Raw genomic sequence first — 17,338 nt, forward strand, 5'->3', positions numbered from 1 at the left:
AATTTAACCATCATTTATAGCACTAGATTTTACTCAAAAGTCGTACTATTCCATCATTTATCACAGTTAATTTGCATAGTTCACTGATGACTGAAAATAACTGGACTCAATACACATTATTTCTTAATCTGAAGTCCATGAGCTAAGTATTCCATTTGAGCCAACATGAATCTGTAATTTAGAACTTTCTCTGCATAAAAAAGTGTATCCCAAGTTAACTGGCAGATGAGCAGCAAGAGCACCAAGACTGGGGAAAGAGCAAAGGAGCACATTTCCTACTGGAACTGCCTATGGGAGATGGGACAGAGAGAACTGAGGGGAACCAGCAGCTTCCTCCTGAACCTGTCCCCCTCCCCAAAACACCAGGTGATGATTAATCCCTAAGGCCCAGTCTTTCAATCCATAGGATTCAGGGATTTTGGATTTCACAAATTAACACAATTATTTCAGAAACTGAAAAAGGAAATTTCAGGTTGGGAGGACAATGATGGCTGTCTGATTCTTCATGTTCCCTGGGCGCTCCTAAATAAAAGGATACTTTTAATTATGAGAGTAAATTAAACCTTAGATGACTTACACCTTCAGTGCTGGGAGACAGAAATCTCTAGAACCTCCAAATCACCTGTAAGCAGAGAAGGAAAATTCCCACAGAGCTCACACTTGCCTACTGCTGGCGGCAAGCCTGTGAGCGAGGAGATCAAGTAAGGAGAAGTTTATGAGATTCTGTGGAAAGGAGTAGAAAGGAACAGAGGACTTAGAAAAAGCTAAGGTAAAATCATCCCTAGAGAGAGAAAGTACAAGAGTAAACCAAAATTCTGATACTAGGCAGTTATTTTGATAGTCCATAGGACTAGTAACATGGAAGAGGCAGGACTGGGAGTGGTGGCTTTGATGAAGCACTGGATCCAGAAAAGAAAAGAGGCAGCAGAAGAAAAGAAGAAAATAAGAAGGGGAAATTAAGTGTCTGATAGTAACAAACATAAGACAAGGCACACTGAGCTTTCTTTCCCCATGAAAACAATACATTTCTGCTGCTGAAAATGCCCTCCCTCCCTCCAAACAAACAAGCAAACCAACCAACCAACCTTCCAAGATGCTAAATAAAACCATACCAGTACACCCCAACTAAACAGAATATCTTGGCATATGAAAAAACTAGTCTAAATCAGAAGTACTAAGAAAAGCACAAAAACAGGGAGAAATGAGAGTTGACTGAATTCAAGAAAGAAAAAAAAAGGAATTATACCAGAAATCAAGATTAAATTTAAAGATGCCTGAGAGAGTAGATCTGGATAAAAATTTAAGTCTTGAAGACAAGTAGGGAAATACAACCAAGAGAAATTAAAATAAAATAGAGCAAGAAGTTAAAAAGGTTAGAAAGTGGTTAAAACAGAAGATAGGCAAAGAGGGCTCAACATATGTTAACTGATGTACAGTATCAGAAGGACAAAAACAATGGAAAATAATTATTACTGAAAACTGTAATCCAAGAAAATTTTCCAGAAATAAAGGAAGACCATAATCTACACATAGAAAGGGCCCATCAAGCACCAGCCTGACATAGAACAATCAATTCTGATATATATCCTAATAAAACTTCTGGATTAAAAAAAAAAAAAAAAAACTTCAGGGTTTCCAAACAAAAAGATAAGTTAATGTAAAGGCAGGAGAATTAGATTGACATTGGACTGCTCAAAACAACTTCCAGGGTGGGGTAAACACAGGTTTACTGTTGTATGTGAAACACAGTTATTCTTGTATTATTACTTAATTATTGTATAATTTTCTTACGAACAACTTGAAACTTACGTTTGCCCCACCCTATATAAAGTAAGGTAACAGTCAAGCCACATTTTCATGGAATGAAAGAAAATGTGAACCAAGCATGATATATACAACCAAGACATCTTTTAAGTATCGAGACTGTAGGAAAGTAATGTTGACCATACAAGAACTCAGGAATATTCATCCTCCTCCTCCTCTTACACACACACACACACACACACACACACACACACACACACACACGTATTATGAATGCTACTAGAGGATAAATTTCATCCAATCTAGATGACTGAGAAAATTTTGGCAAAAGTACTAATCATGAGCAATTCATGTATTTAATTATAGTTTAGATTGAAACAATGGTGGGACCAAAGGTGGTAGCATATGTTTTGATAAAGTAGGAAAATGCAAAGAAAGTGGGAGATGGGAGAGAAAAAGAAGAATGTAGAAAAAGAACACGGGCTTTCACTTAGATAATAAGTGAGTTAAAAGATATAAAGATATATTTTTAACCTGATATATCAGACAGTACAAGTTTAAGGAAAAAAGGGATTAAAAATTCTATAAAATATTAATCCAAAGCCACAAGGATAAATATGCACACCTTCCTAAATACCAAAAGGAATTGTTTTAAAAAAGCAAAGTAGTCACACTAAAAAGAAAAGAATACACACAGAAATTATAGCAAATAATGTAGCAGAATTAAGCCCAAACATAATAGTCATCTCATTCAATGTGAATGGGTTTAACTCAAGGTCAAAAGACAAACTTCAAAAAGCATTAAACTAGACAAAGAAGACACTTTACAATGTTAAAATCCACATTTCACATTTAGGATGTAACAGGTATGACTATACAACAAATAACACAAAAACCACCTTTATAAAACAAATACTACAGGAGAGGCAGGGAGAAATAGAAAAACACACTACGAATAGACACTTTCATACACAGTACAACACAGGTCCAGTGAACAACAAAAAAGTAAGGATATATGTTTTGGATTTATCGTGAATACTGTATCCTAATAATAGAGAACATACAACCTTTTCAAGTGTGCATGAAACATTGACATAGATATGCAAAAATCTGATCATATATTCAGGCACATAGAAAATATAGCAGGTACCATAAAGTTATTACAAATTACTTCCTAATTATAATGCAATAAAATAGAAATTGTAATGCAACCCAAAAAGCTGTTCCATTTGGAAATTAAAGATATTCAAATAAACTTAACTCTTACGCAAAATAGGAAATACAAACAAAAATTACAGAATTTCTGAAAATAGTAATAAATACATCTGTGGAATACATTCTAAGTACTGATCAGAGAAAATTTCATAGCACTAAACACGTAAACCAGTAAAAAAATAAAGATTACATATATTCCCACATGAAAGACTCTAGAACAACAACAAAGTAAAATAAAAGAAAGTCCATGGAAGGAAATAATAAATACAAGAACAAATTAAAATTTTAAAATTTGAAATTAAAGAAGTAGAGAACAAAAATATTACATCAAATTAATGAGTAAAATCCTGTAAAAACAAAAATATAAACAGAGGATGTGCTAGTTTAATAAAGAGGGGAGAAAGTGCAAATATACAGAATAAGAAATAACAATACAGAAGTGGCTATTGCTAGAGAAACAATTTAAAACATAAAAGATTATTTCACTCACTTCAATAGAAATACATCTGAATACCTAGAGGATATGGATACTTTCTTAGCAAAATGACTCCTGCATCATTAAAAGGAAACAATTTGCATGAAAGAAAAGAAAAAGTTATCGATGAATTACTTCACAAAAAAGCACTAAGCCCTGATGGTTACATAAAGGAACTGATAAATTTTTCTACATAAAAATTTTAAACTTTATGAGAAAAATAGCAAAAGCAAAATCACAAAGACATAAACATGGTCCTTAAATGAAAGAATTTCAACTTATAGTTGGAGAAATGAAAATTAAAGCAACAGTGAGATATCATTTCTCACCATCAGACTGGCAAAAACTCAAAAGCTTGACAATATATTGTTAGTGAAGTTTTGGGGAAACAATGTCACACATTCCTGGTGGGATCTGAATTGCCACCATCTTTATAGAAAGAATTTGGCAATTATCTAATAAAACTACACATGTATATGTCCTTTGACTTAGTAATCCCACTTCTTGGAATCTACTCTGAAAGTATATCTCAACAAAACAGAAATGCCTATGTAAGATTATTCATTGCAGTATTATGTTATTTTGCAAAATACTGACCACCACCTAAATGCCCAAGCATAGTGGATTGACAGAATAAAACAGGGTACCTACACACCATGGAACACTGAGCATCTATGAGAGAGAGAGAGAGAGAGAGAGAGAGAGAGGTGGGGGGAGTGGGGGGGGAGATGTCTAGGAACTTACATGGAGTGATTACTGGGGATGTTTAGTGAAAAATGCAAAGCCCATGAAAGCAAGTATGTAAAACTACGTTAAGGTAGTCAGTAAGCACATGAAAAGGTGCTCCACTTCATTTACCATTAGCGAAATGCAAATGCAAACCATGAGATACCACTTTATATCTACAAGAATATCTACAGAAATAGCCATTCACAAACACTGGTGAGGGTGTGGAGAGTTCGCATATGTCGCTGGCGGGAATGTGAAATGGAACAGCCACTGGGAAATCAGTTTGACAGTTTCCTAAGAAGTTAAATATAAATTTATCACACAATCCAACAATCCACTAAAACGAAATGAAAACCATGCCCATATAAAGACTTGTAGGTGAATGCTCACTACAACATTATGCATCAGAGCCAAAATAGAAGCAACCCAAATGTCCGTCAACTTTCAAGTGGAGAAATGAAACCTGGATGGACCTTGATACATTATACTAAGAGAGACCGCACTCAAATGATAGCACTGTATAATTATATTTATACGAAATGACCAGAAAAGAAAAATCTAGACCGAAAGGAGCTACTGGTTGCCTGGCACTGGAGAGGAGACAGGGTGAGGGAGGAACAAGGATTAACTGTAAACAGAAACGAGCAATTTTATCGGAATGATGAACACGTTCTAAAACTGAATTATTGTGGTCATAATGCACAACTCTTAAAACGGGTGAATTGTGGAGTATTGAATTATACCTTAATATTTTTAAAAAAAGTTATGTGGATTTTATGGGATATAAATTACACATCAATAGTTTTTTATATATTTTTAAAGAACATGTATATGGAATGACCAACCAGTTTGCCTGGCTTGCCCAGTTTTAGTTTTATCTTAAAGTTGCGTCCCAAGGAAGTTCTCAGTCCAAGACAAACCGGGGTTGGCGTCCCCACATGTATGCCACCTTTCGTGTAAGAAAAGAGGGGGAGTGAGAAAGCACATTTACTACTTTTCTTCATAAAAAGATACATGGGACAAACAAAAAACAGTAAAGTTGGATACCTACAGGGGTGAGAGTGGGGGAGTTGGGCAGAATAGATATGACTGACACTTCTCTCACTATACCTTAGTATATTTCTGACTTTCAGAAGCATGTTGATGTTCTATATTTAAAAAATAAAATTACACTAAGGATGGGAAGTTTTGGGGGGAGGGACCTTAAACCTGGAAGAAAACTGAAACAAATGAACTCAATTTATTTCAAACAAATGACATAATCATGGTGAAAGAGAAAAAAGAATGAACCGAAGTAATTTATGAATACAGAATGTAATTATATATTACATATAGTCTTGGGCAGGGTACAGATAGGAAAAGAATACAATCTTACAGGCTTTTAAGCAGGTGTTTTACAGTGATATGGGCAAAAGTAGGAAAAACGACTTTAAATGTAGTATAGGGTTAAACAAGTGAATACACTGATGGACTTCTTTGGGAGCCAGGATTCTTAGGAAGAAGGAACACAGAAATATGGAATGAGGAAGGCAAGAGAGAACCCTAGGAGATGGATTGAAATTGGAGGTACTAGTTTGAATGCATGATTTCTAAAATCAAACGTGGATGTGAGCACATGTAAAATGTACGTGTACATGCATATTTGCGTATATGACCATTCCCTACTTTTGTCTGAAGAGGCCTAGCATCAGGAAAGCACCCAGTAACAATTAGCACACCCAGCAGCCGGGTCTAGGTATCTATCATTCCCAAGGATTCCTCAAAAAAACTGCTGATTCCAGATCCCGGAATATCTTTTATTTAAAATACTGTGCTAAAAAACAAACAAACAAACAAACAACAACAACAAAACGCTACAAGGAAATAGGAGTCAGACTAAAGAAGCTACTGGCCAAATCTAAGACAATTTAAGCACCAAAGCAGTGAAATACGAGCTATTTAAAAAATAGAAAACAAGAAATCCAAAACAATAGCTAATATAAAAAAGTTCACATGGGTAGATATGGATGGGTGAAGAAGAAAGGAGGGTTCCTGCTTTTAGTAGAATGCTAAGTGCTAACTGGTCATGAGGAGGAAATTCTGGAATTGGAAAATTATTCTGCAACTAACAAAATAAAGCAAGAATCATCAATGTATGCTAAATCTTGGGGGACAATATTGTTGATAGCATGGATTTAAGAGTCTCCAGCATATTGTTCATTACATATAAAGTGAAAAACAGTAATTACACATTGGAGAAACTGAACAACACCCTGACCTGGTGATCAACATTAACATTGCCAATGATGAGCAAACGTGACACCTGATGACACAGTACCACCAATGTAGTATTCTAAGAAAGCATAACCTGAGTCTAATGATGAAACTCAAAGTAAAGAACAATCTACAGTATTACAAAGGGGGTAAAGGAGACAGACGACTGTATTCTTCAAAAACATGTTATATCAATGCCATAAAAGACAAAGGAGGCTATTGGAAAGGTCCAGAGTAAAGGAGACATCAAGGTGGGTAAACAAATGATAAAATAAAAATGGCAAAATCATAGTAATAGGTGAATCTGGGTAAAAGATGTATAAATGTTCTTTGTACTAGTCTTATTTTTGCCAATTTTCTGTATATTTGAAGTCATTTCCATAAAATGTTAAAAAAACAATTAGAAGAGCCTGAAATTGGATTGCCAATCTCACGTTTTGCCAAACAAGGATATTAAAACACAATTATTTAAAAAAAAAAAAAAAAAAAGACTACCATCTATGATTTTATCATCTCGTTTAAGCAAAGTGTGAGGAGGGGACATTTTAAACATTCAAGACATAGCCATTATCACCAAATAAAAGAGCGACCCTTTAATATAAAGTAAGACATCACACTGTCCTAGCTTTTCTTACTTCCCTGTGGACCCAGGAGAGCTCTGCCTGCTTGGTGTTAGGGAATTAGTATTCTTCACAAGGTCCATTTTTGGCAATGGATGAAGTAGTTTGGTGGAAAGAGAATGCAGTCTGGAGACAAATGCTGAATTTAAATCCTGGCCCCAGCTGTTACCATCTCTTATAACCTAAGCCCCCTTAGCTTCCTCAAAGGCAATGTGAATAGCCTTTGAATTAGGAGAATTAAATCAATCTATCTAGAATACTGTTTCTCACAGGGAAGGTGCTCAGCACGTCTCCCTGTCTTCCTTTCCTTGGGAGCTGCCTTTCTGTTCTCTAAAGATGTTTTTGACTAGGGCCAATGCCTTTCCTCACTGACCAGAAATCAGCCTCACTAAGATTATTTAAGAAACTGAACTATCCTTAGAATAAGCCTCCTTTCTAGAGGTAAATTTCAGGAAAACCAAAGCCAGAGATGTTGGATAGTGGAATAATAAGTACTGGTTTATATTAGAAAAGTCTAGTGCTCATAAAAAAATAATTATATACATTTTCATATATTCATGTCTATTTTGCAAATGACCATCCTTCTGCTTCCAAGAGCAAATAACATTTATGTCAAAAATAAATAGTATTAATATTGCCAGTTCTATTTATTTTACTGGCTATTATCTTGAAATAAAAAAAAATCAATTTAGTAAAACATTAATAAATTATGAGATTTCATCCAGTAGTCTATTGTTTTTGCTTCTTTCCACATATTTGCTATTCACACCAAATAGGAAAATATCCTTTTCTATCGTCAATGATAGTAATTCTTTATCAATCTTTTTAAAAATGAAGAAAAGTTTTAAAAATAACTAAATTGCATTATAACAAAATTATATTGTCAACAGAAATTCAGTTTAACATTTAAAATCTTTATAAAAGATAAACAAATTCTGATCTTTCCTTTATTTCATAACTGAAAAATTAAAATGTTTAACATGAATATTTGATACATAATTTCCTTATAAGTTCTCTACGGTGAAACAAAACTATATATATAAGGAGTGTATATATTATTATTAACACTCGTGACAATTTCAAGCCAACTAGCATTAGTATAGCTGTAAATTACTATTAGTTGTGGTTATTTTGAGGAAAAAAGGTGCAGAGCTTATTAGGGCCAAGAAAGACTTAATTTTACATAGTCACAGAGTTCAAAAAGTGGCATTATAGTATGAAGATGCTATAAATTGCCATCTCTCTCATATGTATTTTAAAGCAGGCTGGAAAAATATTTAGTACCCTATATATAACTAAAAAAATACTTCCATTGACTCCTTTTTGCCCAGTGATTAAGGACAAAAAAATAAAAATAAAATTTTTTGCTGCTTTATTATCTGATAAACTGCTAATAAGCTCCCATTAGTAGTTCTTTAGATATTAACCCAAGTAGACTTGGTCTTCTGATCATATATATATGTATATATATATATTTTTCACATATATATGCATCCATTTTTTCAAGTAAAGAAATGTTTAACAGATGTAAACTATTTATTGAATATTTGCCACCAAATATTGTTAAATACATTATCTTGCAGCATATCGCTTTCAAGTTAAAATGTCAGAAACAAACACCAATATTTACAATTCTTTTAAGGAATGTTATATAATGACACATTAAGGCGTAAATTCTTTTGGCTTATAATTCTTAAAAGAATGATAATAGCAAAAGTGATGCAAAATCTTCAGTGTGAGATTATGATTAAGCTACATTTTACAAAAATATGGTGTAAGATGGCAATAATCCCATTCAACATCCTGGATTAGATCCCTTCAGGAGGGACTGATAATTTATACAGTCAAACTTTAAAATTTACAGATAAAGGCAGTTCAATACTGCCACTGAGAAGTATATCTCTCAACATATACAACTTTCAGGCCACAGTTTTGAAGGTCTGAAGTATTAAGTTGGTTTGATGAATTAGTCGGTTGGCACTTATGAACACATTTATTGCCCTGTTCAAAGAAAAAAAAAAGAACAAGCATTAATTTTATCCAGAAAATTCATTTTTTTAAAATATTTATAATAATTCCATCTACTAACAGTATCAGTGAAATCAATTTGGGGAAAAAAGGGCATTAGTTCAGAGTATCAACTTTTATTTCATATTCTAATTGAATGGTCCTGAATCATTTGAAACTAGGAATTACTGCCCCCTCGTGGTTTTGGTTGGCAATCAGGTGTTGGTGGGCTACTAATGACAGGTGGCATCTGAACCACCAGGATTTATTTATGGGTCAAACAAATAACTGATTAAAATGTACTCGCCAGCCATGATTTCATAGAAGTTACCAAAACAAAATCTGCAAAAGTATTACACTCAGTCTCAAAATCTGTATGTCAACAGGCATCAGAAATACTTAAGAAAAAGTTAATCCCTTTCAAATATGATTCATCGCAATCTATTTTTAAATCAAAATTAGCATGCAGCTTCAATATTTTGGAGCTGACAAGATATAAAAACATATTCTTAAAAATTACGTTGTACTGTCCCACACTTTCTATCAGCCCATTTTCATGTGACTAGAAGACAGAGCCGATGCCCGAGTCCCTTTATGTGGCCTTACCAGTCCCTTAATCGCATAGCTAAAGACTTTATTTTCATCCTACACATTTCTCAAAGAAGAGGAACCCCGAAAAATTAAGTTGAATCAATGCAAATTCATCCCTCCTATTGAAAAAGAGCTCAAAGATCAGGCTGAAGTAATAACTTTCAGTTTGAGAAAACAGGTACAATACTCATAAACAAATAACTGTAATTTAAAAAAATTGCTGAATGGAGAAAAAGTAATGGCAGGAAGCCTGAATAATCCACATATCTGTCTGAACTGTTAAAAATTAACTTTGGGGGAGAAGGCATTGGGATTTTTAAATACTGAACCCAAGTGATTCTAAACTGAAAGTAAACAATTTCAGATTAATAAAAATTAGGCTCTAAATGAATTTCTACCTTTTAATGTGCTTATTCCGTGACAGTTCTTAATTAATTAGATTCAGAAATAATCATCCCAACATGCAAATTATTCTTTTAATGTTTTTGGTTATTTGGGCTTAGCAGAGGAGATCAAGGGAAAACAGATGTAAGTTTATTTTCAGAACACACCTGCCAACTTATTAACCTAAAGCATTTCCCTCAGACAACCTGAATAGTACTATGGAACAACAAAAACCATTTAGCTCAGTATCTTTAATTCTTAATATAAATATAAATATTTTGAACTACTAAAAATAGCTTTAAAATCAACAGACCATTCTAATGTATTATTTTACTATTTTAAAAATATTACAGTCCTGACTGGTATGTTTCAACGGGATGGGTATTGTCCCACAAAGAGAAAGGTCATGAGTTCAATTCCCAGTCAGGGCACATGCCTGGGTTGCAAGTTTGGTCCCCGGTCAGGGGTGCGTACAGGAGGCAATTGATCAATGTTTCCCTCTCACATCGATGTTTCTCTCCCTCCTTTCCCCTTCTCTAAAAATAAATAAATAAAATCTTTTAAAAAAGAAATGAATAAAAATATTATTACAATAATGTTGTAATAATTTAAAATGGATACAGGAATTTTAAAACTTCAATGGTAGGATAGGATATTAGAGGTTCCTGCCAATTATAGCTGAAATAATCACTATTTACTTGTCTGACTTTAAACACTATTAGAAAATGGTTTTGCTTACAAAATTTCCTGAATTCTACTTGAGATACAAAAGAATTTCTCTATTAAGGTACGATACTGTAACAGAAGACATGGCCTCTGCCATCAGCTTATAGATTATATGTGTATGTGTATAATATATATGTAAAAACACATTAAAATGTTTTGTTTTCTGGAGTGTTCAGCCGATTATATAGCAATTTAAAAATAATAATCAATTTACCTTTTTATTATACTTTCTGTGAAAGTGTCCCTCTTTCCAGGACAATGAATCATAACTTTGCACACTTTAAAAATCACCTAGCACACTTTTATAAATAGCTAAACTCTGTCTCCACACCAGGGCAACTGAATCCAAATCTCTGAAGGTGGAGCCAAGGCACTGGGATTTAAAAATGAACCACAGAGAATCTAATGTGCAAACAGGATTGAGAATCCTTGTTTTAACTTGAGTGCAGCAGCTCTCAACAGCCCTTACCATCGAGTACCATCTGGAAACTTCTTAGCAATAAATGCAAATTTGGGGGGCCACCCTAGACAATAAAAAGATCTTGGGGTGGAACCCAAAAGCAATGAGTGCTTTAACAAGCCCTCCAAGGGATTCTGACGCTACTAAGAAAGTTGGGCCAATAAGCCAAATCTTACCTTGTTTCTGTATGGACTGTATGCTAAGAATACTTTTATGTTGTTATATGGTAAAGTTAAAAAAAATACGAAGGCATAATATATTGTGACACGTGAAAATTAAACAAAATGCAAATTTCGGTGCCTATAGTTGTGTTAAAATATGGCCATAATGTCTGCCTATTTCCATATTATCTATGGCTGCTTTTGCACTCCAACAGCACAGGTGAGGTGGGTAGCTGCCACAAGCCCACCAAGTCGAAATATTTGCCATTGGGCCCTTTTCAGAAAAAAGTCCACCAACTCCTGGAATAGGCTAGTATGGCAGGATTATCAACCATTCACTTTTTATTTTTAACTGTTTATCTTAGTTAGTAGTAGACATGAGTATTAACAATATAGTAAAAGGGTTTAATTTATATGGTTTTAGTATTATATAAAGCCATATAATTTATTTAATTTTAAAAGAGAAGGATCGCCCTTGCCAAGTAACTCAGTTGGTTAGAGAATTGTCCCAATATACCAAGGTTGCAAGTTCAATCCTTGGTCAGGGCACATAGAAGAATCAACCAATGAATGCATAAATAAGTGAAACAACAATTAAATTGTTGTCTATCTCTGTCTCTCTCTCTCTTTCAAATCAATCAATAAAAAGTAATAATAAAAACTAAAAGGATAATATGTAAAAGTACTTACTTGCCATCTTTAAAATAGGTTTTCAGAGTATCACTGAAACTTTTGGAGTATTTTACAAATTCTTTCTTTTGGTGTTCAAGTGCCTACAGACAAAAAAAAAAGAAGACGAAAAATACTAAATAAGAGAAAAAACATAAAAGCCAAAGTCAAAGACATGAGATCATTCCCAGTAATCAAACCATCTTCGTATTTAATTCAGTAAGACAAGTATGTGTAAGCCCAACCAGGGTGTCAGGGGGTAAGGCTTCTAATAAACTTACCCTGCGGTTCTGGTATTGATATTTCTTGAAGACATTATTCACTGTATCAAGAAGTTCTTTTATTGCACTAGCTATATCCCTGTTGGGTAAGGAAAAAAGAATCTTCTTAAAATTAGTTACATTTGAAAGAAGTTTGTATATATATTCTTAAGAATTACTAATCACACTGGTTAATTACCATATTGATACTTTGGCAAGCACAAACATCTGACTAGCTGTCTGAGTGGGGATTTTAGCATGTACCCTTCTGTGATCCTGACTGCTCTTGCACTGCTGACCAGACAGACATTCCACAACATCAACTTTCCCAAGTCAGTAAACATTTCATTCAGCCTTACTTAAAAGAATATGCTTCTGCCTCTCATCTTTTCCACTTAAGTTTTTCCTTTCTCTCACTAATATAGCTAAATTCAAGTTATCATATTCTCTACTTTTGCTATCTCATGAACAATTATATGAAACTTTGCTACTACATGTAACTCATTTCTATATTTACCAACACTTTGAGTTACAAATCTAGTCTGAGATTTTAAAATATTTCCTCCTCAGACATAGCTCTTCTCTCCACACATTTACCTTCTATCTAATAACCATGTATCCTCCCATTCCAAGCCTGTATTTACATATTTAAAATATATTTACATTTCTGGGAGAGACAGTATCAGAATATTTTTCTATCTTAACCTTTCCAGCAATCTTCCTCTGCTACATATATATGCATCAACATCTCCCTCCCCCTACTAAAGAGAGAGAAGAAATCTAGTAAATCATTAGACTATTCCTCCTATCCAAGCATCATTTTTTTCTAAACTCTTCTTGTCTTTTGTATCTATGTTCTTTTCAATTTCCATGTTCTAACTCCATAGCAATTTTTTGGTCAAACTGAATGTAACGTAATTCTGCATTCATTCTCACATTGTCTAAAGCAAGCCTTGTCGTTTTCACATCCCCATTCTCTTTGCTGTTCAAATGCAATCCAAGTGTGAAGATAGATAGGTCAAACATCAGCATCAGGATAAAACATCAAAACATTAAATACTCAAATAAGACAAAGAATTTTTTACACAGAATTGACATATGTGCACTATTTTTTGGCTCTAGTTTAACTGTTCCTTTCATTTGTTTTTAAGCAAGTTGCAAGTCCACCTATGCTCAATCAAGTGTCACATGACCATTCTATTATGTGAGAAAGTCATAATTTCAACAAATAAAAATTCTTAAATCTCTGAATATGATTCTTCAAATCCACAATGAGCCCTATTTAAAACAATTACAATGGAATTAATTACAGTGATCTGTTTATACACAACTGTACTTTGTGGTATAATTTAAAATTCTAAAAAGGATAAAAATGTGCTTTCAGTACTAACCAACATGAACATACGTTCTCTATATAATGACAGTGGCTCAATTAAATAGGTCAAAAGAGCAATTCTGAAGCTGGCTGCTCACTAGCCTAGGAGCAAAAACAGAAGGGGGCATCAGGGAAGAGAGGGAAGGGTTTAGTGGACAGACCTCCATCCTACTTACAAATTTTGGGAATTTGTCTGTGCTTTAAAAGAAAAATGGAAAAAAAGCTCTCCAGGTGATTCTGCTGATATACCTAGTTTGGAAACCACCATGTGGGAACCCAGAGCCTAGAGTTAAGGTTTGATCCATTATTTGCCACAGAGCTTTATAAAGACCAAGGATGTTTATCCTCAGGCCTGGCCTTCCATAAAACAAGCACAACATTTTATGTCAGATATTATGTCATCTGTATGTACACTGAACAGCATTTTCATTTATGGCACCAAGGAAGCTAAAATTATACTAGCAAGTAACTGAGGGTCTGTTTTCTACAGGAGAAAATACCAGCATTTGTGTGCGTGTGCACGCACATACACACACAATACTTCAATTAAATAAAGAAGTAGGGAAAACTTGAGGGTGAAAGAACTATAGTGTAATTATATGCTGAAGTTAATGGCTTCTGTGATACAGGGGGCACAGAATACGAGTATAATAGAAATGAATTGTAGTAATCAGGGCAACTTTGGGGAAACATACATACTGAAAGAGGACAAAAGGCATCAGATGAAATATATACATCCTATAAAAAAATTGCATAGAATATCAGAGCTTCTAATGATATCACCCAAATTTGTAAATGTTTATGCAAACAGTCTAGAGAAAGAAAATTCCTATGCTGTATGTTTAGTTTTGTCTAGACTAGACACCTTCAGATATGAAGCCACCATTGAAGCCAAACCCTGGTGAATTTATGCCTATGAATATGCAAATGCAGATTATAATGAACAAATAGGTAAATGCATAGCTTTATGGCCTAGTGAATCACAAGACTCCGCTAGTCATCCATTAATTGAAATGTGTTGGACTTGATAAAAATTCCATGAATTAATTTTATAAAATATTTGCATAAGCTCAAATGTAGTCAAACAGAAGCATTCATTAATCAAAAGTACTTTATAAAATATCTGTTTGCTGGATCATTTTTCCTAATCAACTCCATAGAGAGAAATTGAAAAAAACAAAAATCAAACAAACAAAAAAACCACCTTATTTCACAATGCTAGCATGTGCTAAGCAGATGCTAGGTTCTGTGCTAGCATTTCTTTCAATTCTCACAACTTTACCCTTATCTTCACAGACAGAAATTAGAATGACAGAAGCAAAACATCTGTCCAAGGTCATACAATTAAATGTTGGAATGGAGATTCAAACCTAGGTCTGTTGACACACACAAAAAAACACCTGGATATTTGTTTGCTGACAGGAATTTTTTTTCTTCTCTAACATAATACATAGCATCATGTACAGTACTTGGTATAATAGGTATCTGATACATACTTATTGAAAAATGTTGCTAAATACATGAATAAAGAGCATAACTACCTTAATTATTTGAAAGTAAAATATTTTAAAGAAAAATAGCAACTGCACAGTATGTGTACCTAAAGGATAAACAATTTTTTATTTTGGTAAAATTTTAGCCATTAATTTGTTAAACAATTTAATTAACAGTGGTAATACATATCAAAATCAATCTATCTATCTCAGTAAAACAAATAATTGCACTTTTAGCTATGTATGCTAAGTCACACATCATTGAATTTTAGTCTTGGAAATAATACATATTATGAACAAATTTTCCATGGCAAATTATCCCTCCTACAATATTTAATTGCTGATAATCTTAATTTGGTTGTGTTGAGTACACTCCAGAAAACAGAACTGAAATATTCCTATTGCCCCATAAATGGACAAGACTCTTAGGCTCTTGACTTTAACATCCTTATGATTAAAATGTGGGTGTATTAATAACGTGGTTTTCAAGTTGTATCTCTCTAGCACAGATGCTTCAGGGACTCCACAGGTGGGAAAGAGGGAGTCAAAGTAGCCAAATGAGGGCTCTGGGCCAATCATTTCTACCCCAGCTTCAACCACAACACTATTTCCTTCTTATCTACCGGCATTCTATATAAGATGCCCTTTATCACACTTCTTCCAAACAACAGAAACTTTTCACTCAATTACCAAATTAGACCAACACTGAATCTATAATAAGGAAACAGCAGAGAAGACCTTGGAGTCAGTTTACTTGGTTTCAAAGCAAGCTCTTCCAACTCACCATCTCTGTGAACTTAATTTCTGATGACTCAATTTCCTCGTCTATTACAGGGCTTTATAAGAAGTTAATATGTATATAAAGTACTTTAAGAAGTACTCAGCATGTAAGTTCTATATAAGTTAAGTATTATTAAGATGACATTGATTCTTTAAACATCTACCTCAATGACCCAAAGCAAAATTTGCTGAAAAGATTTTTAAAATGTCAAAATCTCAAAGAAATGTAGTATAGATCACTACAAGAAATTTAAACTTAATTATTAAAAAATCTAGACATAAGTTGTTGAAATAGCTGTGTTTAAGGTCACTGCCAATTTATTCTTTTATGGGCCAAATATGTTTATTTCATACCTAACTAAAAATAAAAATCCATGAATAGTTGTCTTCTTTCTTCACATATTAAAAATAGTTCAAGGAAGCTGGGGCTTTTCAATAGCAGTAAAATATTTACTTTAGGGTTTGTCCTCTGTTGCACAGGTTTTGACTCATCAATGAAGCCTTTAACATACTTTCCAGTCCTCAGAAGAGTGAAAGCGGAGGGTCACTCCTTCATAGCTCTGTTGGATACCCACCATGAACTATTATTTTCTGAAATGGGACATACTACTTCCTCTATATCAGTCAAAATATACACGCCCAACCTATCTAAAATAGCACTTTGTAATGTAAATTACAAAGAACATTATTTCTGAGAAATGAATGTTAATATTTATTTCAAGTGAGCCTCCCGAAGTTCTTTAAAGATATGATGTTTGATGCCACTGCTGAAACTTTCCTTTCTAGCAATTTCTCGTTGTGGTTTCACCAACAGGTTGAGTTAATAGCGCCACTACAATTATTCCCAGATTTCTTTGTTTTCTATCCAGTGAGGCTGAAGAAAATTATCAAATGCTTCAATTTAAAAATACTCATCTAGAAGTTATGTTTGCAGTCCCCTCTCATTCCGCCACCCTCTCACCCCTGAGTAGAGAGTCCTTGGTCTGAGAACCGCTGCTCTACGAGGACTCTTCTCTATAGCCAGCCTTCTGGCCCCACACATTTTAAACCTGTATCCCTCCCAAAGGCAAGGATTTGGAGCTTCACAATTTGGTCAATATTAGAAATGCTATTCAAGAAGAGTACCTGACTTATGCCATTTCTGAAATAAAAAGTATTGGTTTCCTTTGTTATCAATCCCTATAATTTATCCAACTTCTCTATTCACTTTAATCTGACATTTACATTTTTCTACTGTTTATGTACTTTAAACTATATTCCAGTTGATGTACATTTCGTTCACTGTTTTAAAATTAAACATTCTAAAAAAATGTTATTGTACTCTGAAGCCAAATGCCACCACTTCGAAGTTAATAAAGATGTAGCATTTAAAAACT

General features: G+C 33.8%; 1 protein-coding gene across 2 annotated transcripts in view; it reads right to left on the minus strand.

The window, feature by feature from the left end:
• Positions 1 to 8,573: 8,573 nt before the first annotated feature.
• PDCD10 (programmed cell death 10) overlaps positions 8,574 to 17,338 on the minus strand; it is a 41,367-nt gene continuing 32,602 nt past the window's right edge. For both annotated transcript variants that reach the window (XM_090273510.1, XM_090273520.1), the window contains 3 exons: positions 12,336 to 12,414; positions 12,076 to 12,158; positions 8,574 to 9,057 (listed from right to left, as the gene is read on the minus strand). In XM_090273510.1, the coding sequence (XP_090129636.1) occupies positions 8,976 to 9,057; positions 12,076 to 12,158; positions 12,336 to 12,414 (244 nt within the window). In that variant the 3' untranslated portion in view covers positions 8,574 to 8,975. The remainder of the gene's footprint in view (positions 9,058 to 12,075; positions 12,159 to 12,335; positions 12,415 to 17,338) is intronic.

Source organism: Furipterus horrens, unplaced genomic scaffold, assembly GCF_987537825.1.
Source record: "Furipterus horrens unplaced genomic scaffold, mFurHor1.1.pri manual_scaffold_1, whole genome shotgun sequence".
NCBI lineage: Eukaryota > Metazoa > Chordata > Mammalia > Chiroptera > Furipteridae > Furipterus > Furipterus horrens.